At 45.2% G+C, this 9,238-nt stretch overlaps 1 protein-coding gene across 1 annotated transcript in view; it reads right to left on the bottom strand.

Moving 5' to 3' along the window:
* The window catches only part of TFB1M (transcription factor B1, mitochondrial), a 60,550-nt gene that overhangs the window by 1,981 nt on the left and 49,331 nt on the right, over positions 1–9,238 (bottom strand). The window contains exon 6 of the mRNA XM_004368957.2: positions 1,142–1,269. Coding sequence (XP_004369014.1) covers positions 1,142–1,269 — 128 coding nt within the window. The remainder of the gene's footprint in view (positions 1–1,141; positions 1,270–9,238) is intronic.

The following is a 9,238-nucleotide window of genomic DNA, read 5'->3' as shown; positions in this document are numbered from 1 at the left end:
CACCATGTGAAGGGGTTTTAGAACATGAGAAATGTGTGCCTTTAAAAGTGAGCCCCTTCAAACAGCTCAATGTTGACTATATGAGATGGAAATCTTCTAGAAGCACATACTTCCCTGCCTTCTTAAGCAGACTATAATTGGGCCTAACTAAGCCTTTTCTGGATTATCACTGGATATGACATATCGCTGTGGTCACTTCAGCTCATCGCATGCAGTGGGCTCTAACTACTGCACCTGTCCCGTTTTCCTGCCGGTGCGCTGCACACCGCCTGCAAGGTGTGGTTTTGATCTGCTGGGGTTGTGAGCAGAAGCAGGCATGGTGGAGCAAAGGCGTTCTCCATGAAATCAAAACGTGCAGCGTGAAGACTGTGACAGCACTCTGGCTGCTCAGAAGCTGTATCTGCTTCCTCATTCTCAAGTGTGTTCTTGAAGGAGAGAGACCAACTTGGCAGAAAGCAAGCAGTTTCAAAACCTGCCTGGTCTGAGTCTGGATGGAGGAATCATGGCCTCCCCAGTGAGGTCATCGCTAACTGTGAATTGTCAGTTTTAGGTTGTACTTATGAAAAATAACCTATAAGCCGTGTCTGAGGCTGAGTCAAGGTTTTGGTTTTTCCTCAGGGGCGGCCAAGTTTCATCTGTCACAGAGTAATAATCACAGATAGCTTCAAGAATCAAAAATCCAAGTTCTTAATCTTTATTGTTGATTTTGTTTTTGTTGTTGATTTCTGACTTAGGAGACCCCATGTGTTACAGAGTAGAACTGCTCCATAGGGTCTTCTTGGCTGTAACCTGGTGGGACAGTGGTTAAAGCGCATGACAACTGAAAACCATCAGCGGCTCCAAGGGAGAAAGATGTGGCAGTCTGCTTCTGCAGAGATTTACTGCCTTGGAAAGCCTATGGGATTGCTATGAGTCAGAACTGACTCGCTGGCAGTGGGTTTTTAAAAATTTTTTACCACAGCAGATCACCAGGCCTGTTTCTTCTGTGGAGCTGCTGGGTGGATTCAATCCACCAACCTTTTAGTTACCAGCTGAGTGCGAGCCATCTGCGCCACCCAGGGACCTTCAAAGTTGTTAATCTTTACAAGTGATTGGAGATTTGATATAGACTGTTACTGAAAGGAGGAGAAGGCATTCTTACCCCAGTCCTCGGTAGCAGTATTTCCTTCTGAACTGAAATACGTTCTGGACGACCTTCTCCACCAGCTGGAATGGCTGCGCTATCACGGGCTCTATCAGGGGAGTGAAGCGCACCACGCCCACGTCCACCTTCGTAGTAAGCAAACATCAGTCACTCAATCACTTTGTGCCATGCTGTCACAGGATCTCACAATTCATCTTCATAAAACACAGGAGGCAGAGTCATCAAGAGTATGTGTTTCCTGGACAAAACCTTCGCAGGTACTTCAGCTTAATCTTTTCTGGGCAAGTAAGATGGCTGCAGGTGGAGCTGAGATGACTCAGAGAAACCAGAGTTGGCTGCATTGGATCTATAACAAAATTCACTAAACCTGTGCTTGATGACTACCTGACTTTAAGATGCAGTTTTACAATGGCTTTTAAAATGAATTCAAATAATCATTAAAGTCAGTAGCGTTCGAATATTTTATTCAGCTTTTCAATGGGTAAGAAGCGCCAGCCAGCAGCCCTGACAGTAAGGCAGGGCTTCAAACCAGAGCAAGCAGGCCAACGGGCCCTCAGGGACCCCTGTGTGCTCAACGCCCCAGAAAAGGAATCAATGCGGACACCACTTATTTTGGGCGCAGACACTAATTAATCAGCTGGACAGAATTCATGAGTGTCGTCTGCATAGTCTGCACAGCCACATAGCTATCTGTTAGCAACCTGAACTGCCCCAGAAAGCACAGGGAGAACCCAAAGAGAAAATGGAAACCACCCAAAGTGTCACTGTTTGGTAGTGTTAATCTGCTACCAGCTGTTGGGATTCTGTAATTATCAGGAGATAAAACTTTTCAGGCTGATCTGATAGGAGATTTATCCTCTGCCTTGTTCCAAAAATGGACTCATGGTGATTCACAAGGATACGTGCAAAAGAACAAGAGGAAAAATATGAAAAATGAAGACAAAGGGAAAAATGTAGTCAAAGCAGTTATCACACACATACAAAGGCCTGACAGAGATCATGACCTAGGAAACTGGAAGTCTATTCATAATTGGAAAAGCACCAGTCTAGGGAATGGCTGAACTTGCTACTTAGAATAGCACGCAGATTCTACAAATGCTCAAAAAGTAAAGTGATTTGGGAAGTGTGGGCTGCGCCACTGCTTTTCATCAGGAATCCTATTTTTTAAATTTCAAAGAGGTTATCATTTTTCTTGGGAGGCCTAGTTTCTAAAGATCCTTCTGGCTAGAAAACCCCTTAAAAATTGGCCTCTAATCCATGATAGTGGAGTGTTTTCTTTTTCTTTTTTTTTTTTTTTTAGGGTGGGATAAAAATAACTGCATTGATGTGAGACTTTGTGGACAAGAGCCAAAACGGAAAATGACAGAGGATACGTTCGGCCTCCGGCTTTCCGAGGGGCCAGCGCCGTCAGTTCTCCTGTGGTGTCTGAGCTGCCCTGCCGGCAAACAGACCTGCCTGGGTCTCCCCTCCTCCTTGAACAATCACCAACCCTATGCCCAAATGACTCAAATTGGCTACAGCCACCACTGTTGGCTGTAACTAGAAGCAGAAGAGTGTGATCCTCGGGATGGTGTGGGCTGGCAAATGCTGAGAATGTTCCAGGTGGCAGAGAGAAAACTGCCTGTGGAGAGGCCTTGCCACACAGAAATGCTCTCCTCAGGGCCCACATCAGGGCCCACCAGCCTTCAAACCCTTTTTGCGATGATTATGTCCCTTTGGTGGAATAGCACTTCCAAACAGTGACTAAGTTCAGTGTTCCTGATAAATTTTAACATGTTTTTAAAATTGAGTCCTAACCCAAAAAAAAACAAGCCCACTGCTATCAAGTCAATTCTGATTCATAGCAACCCCAAGGGTTTCCAAGGCTGTAAATCTCTACAGAAGCAGACTGCCACATCTTTCTCCCGCGGAACCGCTGGTGGTTTCAAACCGCCGACCTTTTGGTTAGCAGTTGACTGGTTTAACCACTGCACCACCAGGGCAGTTTCTTCAAGTTTAATAATGAGTACTTCCTGTGGTGAACTAAGTGCTTTTGGTGAAAAGGCTAGGACTTTCCTCAGACCCTAACAAAAAACGCCAGGGCACAGGGAGCAGAGGTCTTGGCGAGGCCAGCCATCACCAAAGAGGAGAGAGGCACTGCACAGGGGAAGAGCTGTGGAGGTGCTAGCTCAGGGCTTAGGTAGGGCAGGAGAACTGCCACAGGGAGAAAGAGGATGGCTCCATCTCAGAGCATTTCAGTGGAAGGAAAAAGACGGAGGAAGTGGTGGGAGAAGGCCAAGATTCACCACAATGAACATCAAAGACGTCTTTCCACAGACTCTGCAGTGTCCACCCCAGCTTTTCTCCTGTTTGACTTGGGACAGAAAGTGAGCCCAACAGTTCAGTAAGGCCTCTGACTGTTCTCTCGGCCTCGCCCGCAGGTCACTCTGGGACCCCTCCTGCCCTCCTTTCCACAGCTGGGCTCGCCGGCCTCCCCTCTCTACCTCTCCTCTGCTGCCCCTGAGGGCTCATCTCGTCCAACCCTCTTAGTCCAATCCTCTCAAACTGCACTGGAGTCAGTGCTGAGAGGAATTCTTCCACTCCTCCAATCCAACAGCTTGCCAGTCTCCACAGAAAATAATCTTTAAGCAAAATAGGAAATAAAATTTAACCCTACCCACCCCAAATCCATAAGATGTTATTATCCGCACTCTATGTGCTGGTCAAATGTTTGTAAACCTCAGGCACAAATGCGGATGACGGCATTCAGGCGTTCACCTTCTGGGGCAGGAGCTGCCACGCCCAGCTTCCTCACATTTTAAAATTTGGCTCCATCTTTATTTACCTGATTTCATTCCTTTGAGATAGAGCTGGTGTTTGTAAGTGTAGAAAGTGTCTAAAGTTTGCTTTATTTAATAAATAAAGTTTTAAAATCTTGCACAAATACAGCAGCACCCCATGTAAACTGGAACAGTAGCTGTCTAAAGTTTAAATGCAGTTTTGATATCCAGTTAAGCTGGGAAATTGTATTTACAGTCACATACAGTTACAACTTGGTGGAGGACCCTGTAAAACTCAGAATACAAGAAACCCCTCTAGTAATGCTCCCTCCTTTTGTTGGAAACCCCTATCCCACCCTCTCTTCTACCTCTATCTGTGAAAGCCATTCTCAGTACTACTCAGAATGACGGAGCCCATTTCTCTAGAACTGTGGGAAAACCGCTTGGTAACTATGGCAATGGATATAAAAGTGATTTTTACTTATAACTGAATGCTAACTTATAATTACAACCATTATTTTTTTTCCTTGAGTTTTAAGTCTATTAAAAGGTTTAATTGCAGAAATGAAATCAGTACAAAGGCCCTAGAATTCACGTAAAATATTCCCGTTTAATGCTGCTAGCCCATTTCCAAACCTGGTCTATCGGTATACCAAAATGACCTACTAAAATTTCAAATTAAAGCATTTATAATTAATTTGCCTCTCAAATCCATTATAACGTCAATGCTGTATCAAGTCAACATTGTGTTGCTCACCACTAGCAGCCTTGGGTTCCACAGGCCCGGAGGCAGATGCTTTATTTTCCAGCCCAGAGAGTCCGGGACACGCCTGGTTATGAGCTCAGAGCAGCACTTTGGTTTCACAAAGAATCTGGTGTAAGAGGCTATTAAATCTCAAATCTTAGCTATTTCCAACTTGGATCTCAAGTCAACAAGATACATCAAGAACAGTAAAGAATGTACAGCCCAGTTCGGGACTTTGAGATGCTCATAAAATGCCCAAAAGCAAAGTAACTACCACATGGAAAGCTATAGAAACAACACTGGCTGTTGCCTCCCAGGCTTCAACACCTCGGATGGTGTTCCAGACCATCAGCAGATGTGACCGGTGAATCAGCGGGCAGTGGAAGGTGGTGCAGATTAGAGACGAAGGAGCCAGCAGAGATGGAAAGTGATTAGGAAGTCACTATCTAATTAGCTAAGATGCTCAGAGCCACAACTGGGTGGGGGTGGGGGTGGGGGTGGTGATAGAAGAAATGGCCGGAGAAGAGAACGAACACAGGGAATAAGCAATAAAACTTTGAAAACGATGTAAGGATTCAAAGAAGAGAAAAATGGTGGCACTGCCACCAGATGTGGGTAGGTGAGAAAGGAAGGGCTCTGGGGCATGAGATAAGGCTAGTTTTGGAGTCTGCTGGTACTACTTGATTGGAACATAGGAGGGACTTGGGAGAGTTATATTTAGGGTCAAGTGAAATGACAGAGTAAGAAAAGCAACCTGGGGGATGCTTTGTTCCTTCACCCACAGGTGAGTACCTGCACCCAGCAAATGGCAGTCCCCATCAGAACGCCATAGGTCCCACTGTTCTAACTCCTCTAGGTAAGGGGAACAGAGTGGTGTCACGGACTTAATTATGTCCCCCCAGAAATGTGTGTATCAGTTTGGCTGGGCCATAATTCCTGGTACTGTGTGATTTTCCTGTATGTTGTAAATCCTGCCTCTGTGATGTTAATGAGGGAGGGCAGGTGGCAGTTGTGTTAGTGAGGCAGGACTCAATCTACAAGATTGGATTGTGTCCTGAGGCAATCTCTTGAGATAAAAAAGAAGTGTGCAGAGAGACAGGGGGACCTCATACCACCAAGAAAGCAGTGCTGGAAGCAGAGTGCATCCTTTGGACCTGGGGTCCCTGCACAGAGAAGCTCCTAGTCTGGGGGAACATTGATAAGAAGGCCAACAGAGAGGGAAAGGCTTCCCCTGGAGCTGACGCCCTGAATTTGGACTTTCAGCCTACTTTACTGTGAGGAAATAAATTTCTCTTTGTTAAAGCCATCCACTTGTGGTATTTCTGTTGTAGCAGCACTAGCTGACTAAGACAAGTGGTAAGTCATTAATGCATGTAATTATCTATATAATAATTTTGCGTTTTGTAGAAAAACAAAATATTTGCAAATGTGAATGAAGCTCACATTTCTGAAAATTAGTGTCTTCTGCCTGAATCCTTGCCTCAAACTCAATTGAAGGGCAGAATTTCAGTTGTCAAACCTTCCAAGTCAAACACTTTAAAGCATTTCCGGTGTTCCACTCCAACACCCCCCAACAAAGACTGGCCTCGCAGGTAGTACCCACGTATCTTCTCTGAAGTTCACAATCACTTTTGTGTCAAAGTTATTGCAACAGCACTCATTTCTGCAGAGGCTGCAGCCTACCCTTTTGTCTTATGGATCCTCAAGTGGCTGCTCTCTCCCTCTCCCCCCGGGGCCATAAAAAAAGAAGCAGATTTTAAAGGGTCACACAGTGTTCCCCTCAGAGCATCAGCATGCAGGGAGACTGGAGGCTGAGAGAAGGCCAGAGGGGCTGCGAGCACCAGGGAGGGGAGGGAGGCCTGAGAGGCCCAGGGACTGGAGACAGGAGGAGCAGTCGTGCTTTTTACTGCACGCAAATAATACCTAAAATAATCATTACAATAAAGTAAGATTAGTCACGACTCTTGGTCCCAAGATAGGAAATCATTTCAGGGAGGTGAACTCTTGACACTACAGAAAGAGCAAGAAGGCACGAATGAACACGAGGTGGGTTAGGATCTTCTGTTGAATTTAACCTGGGGCTCGGGGTAAGCACTGGGGAAACCTCTCTAAAACCATGGTCTGCCCACACACCAGGACTCAGTGCTGGGGAAGCACCAGCATCTGGAGGTGCCTGTGCCCTCATTGTGGTTTGGGAAGGAGATGCCTGAGGGGCCCCCAGACTTCCCTGCCAGGGTCCCCAGTGTGCCAACACATTGGGGCAGTCGCCACCATCCAGGGTCTGTCCCCCGGTTTTGCAGATGAAGAGGGATTCCAGCACCAGTTCCTCAGGATGGTTCAATCTAAATAAACCCAGGCACTCAATAAATGCTGTTGCTGCTGTTATTACTATTATTAAAAGATGGATAAGTAAATGTAGATGCAAATCTGCTAATTCCTAATGAGCCACAACTGCCATAACACTCAAGGGGCCCGGCCAGTGCCCCCTCCTGTACGCCATTAGAAGGCTGTGCGGTGGTAGGGTCGGAGCAAGGACAGAGGGTCGGAAGGGTCAGGGCACCACACCCATCGGCCCCCAGCCCAGCTCCTCCTGTGTGCAGGGGCTTCTTCCTTCAATGTGTTCATGCTGCCCTGCCCTTCTTGCTTCTGACCGGAAGACCTGCCTCTGTCTTCCTAAAGGCGAGTTCAGTAGCTATTGGACCTCATCCTTTACATGTTATTTTACTAGCTAAACTCACGGAGGTCTGGGGGGCCTCATGGTCCTCCCTATGTGTCACCAAAGATGTAAAAATAAATAAATGACTAAAAACAAAGCAAGCTCTCAAATTTAGCAAGGTCACAAAGTCCACGTGAACCCCTTCTCTCCACCCCCAGGAAGGCCCTCCAGTGTAAGCGGGGACTGAGGCACAGGGACCCAGGTAGGCTGAGAGAGAAACATCACAGGGAAGGAAGCCAGAGGGGAGGGGAAGCGGGAGCAGCAGGTCCTAGCCTACACAGGACATCGAGACCACAATCTCCATACCGCCAAGGAGTTGAGACCAAAATCTCCATACCACCAAGGAGTGAGGACGTTTTTTTAAAGAAGTCCTGCTCTTTAAGATGATGTGCAAAGAGAGCACTATGGTAAGATCATACAAATACATATGTATGCTATTTATGGACTCAAAAAACTAGGTTCGTCTGCAGACATCTCCACCAACTCCAAAGATAGTATTCTAAAATAATGTGAGAAAGACATAGAAAACAAGTCCTCAAGAACCTTTCTCATGAAGACATAAAAAGGGGTAACAAAATGTCATAAAAATAAGGGAACAAATAACAGAGTGCTTTATTCAGAAATGTATATATGACTTGCCACAAAAGTCAACAACTAGGATGGCCTCATTAGACATTTGAGAACACAAACAAATCAAGGAATACTTACTGATAAGAGTCCTGACTATATACAACTAATCTACAAACCACCAGTTTTAAAAATTAAAGTCTTTAGGTCAGCCGGCGGCACATTTTTAAAACTAAAGTGATCATAAAGATGAGGAAAATAATGACCTGACTGTACTCATAACTAATACTGCTAATTTACTAAGATTGGGTCAGAAGAAAAACACTATTGTAAGTTAAATCACTAACTTTGTGGGACTGGAACAGGTAACTCTATTTTATCTTATTCTGAACTACTATTATTTTCCAAGTAGAATATAAAACAAATAGAACAGAAAACATTGTGCGACCCCATACGGTTTCAAAGGCTGTAAATCGCTATGGAAGCAGACTGCCACATCTTTCTCCCAAGGTGGTTTCGAACTGGCGACCTTTCGATTAGCAATCAAGTGCTTTAGCCACTGTGTCACCAGGGCTCCATTATATACATATATATACATATATATGGAGCCCTGGTGGTGCAGTAGTTAAGAGCTCGTCTCCTAACCAAAAGGTCAGCAGTTTGAATCCACCAGCCACTCCTTGGAAACCCTATGGGGCAGTTCTACTCTGTCCTACAGGATCATTTTTTTTCTTTGGTAATTCAGAACACTGACTTTTCATTAGAGTTAAGTGGGCAGCTTTTTTAAAAAAACATCAATGACTGGCTCCATCCCAGACCAATTAAAGAAGATCACTGGGGGTGGGGCGAGAGCATCAGTGCTTTATCTAAAGTTAGACATTCCTCATGTGTAGGCTGGGCTGAGAAACACAGGTTAAGAGAACAATCTCAACTGCTTAACTTACTGAATCAGTATTAACACTTGAGTAAGTACAGCACAGATGGTCAATTCAAACCTGCTTGATGAAATTCACTAATCACCGCGGGAAGCCTGTGCCACCCACCCAGAGGCAGCTGCAATCCCTTCTAGGGTGCAGCTTACTTCTCCAGCATCTCTCATAGCTGAGAACAGCCCGATGAGCCAGTACTGGCCAGTGAGACATTAAAGCAAAGTCCGCTGGGAGATTTCTAGAAAAATATTTATATATATATTTTTTAAATATTTTATTGTAGTTCAGGTGAAGGCTTACAGAACAGATAGTTTCTCATGTAACAGTAACACACATGCTGTTTTATGACATTGGTTAACAACCCCACAACATTTTAAC

This window comes from Trichechus manatus, unplaced genomic scaffold (genome assembly GCF_000243295.1).
Source record: "Trichechus manatus latirostris isolate Lorelei unplaced genomic scaffold, TriManLat1.0 scaffold00002, whole genome shotgun sequence".
Classification (NCBI taxonomy): domain Eukaryota; kingdom Metazoa; phylum Chordata; class Mammalia; order Sirenia; family Trichechidae; genus Trichechus; species Trichechus manatus.
The sequence above is the reverse complement of the archived record's forward strand: the minus strand, read 5'-3'. Positions and strand labels throughout refer to the sequence as shown.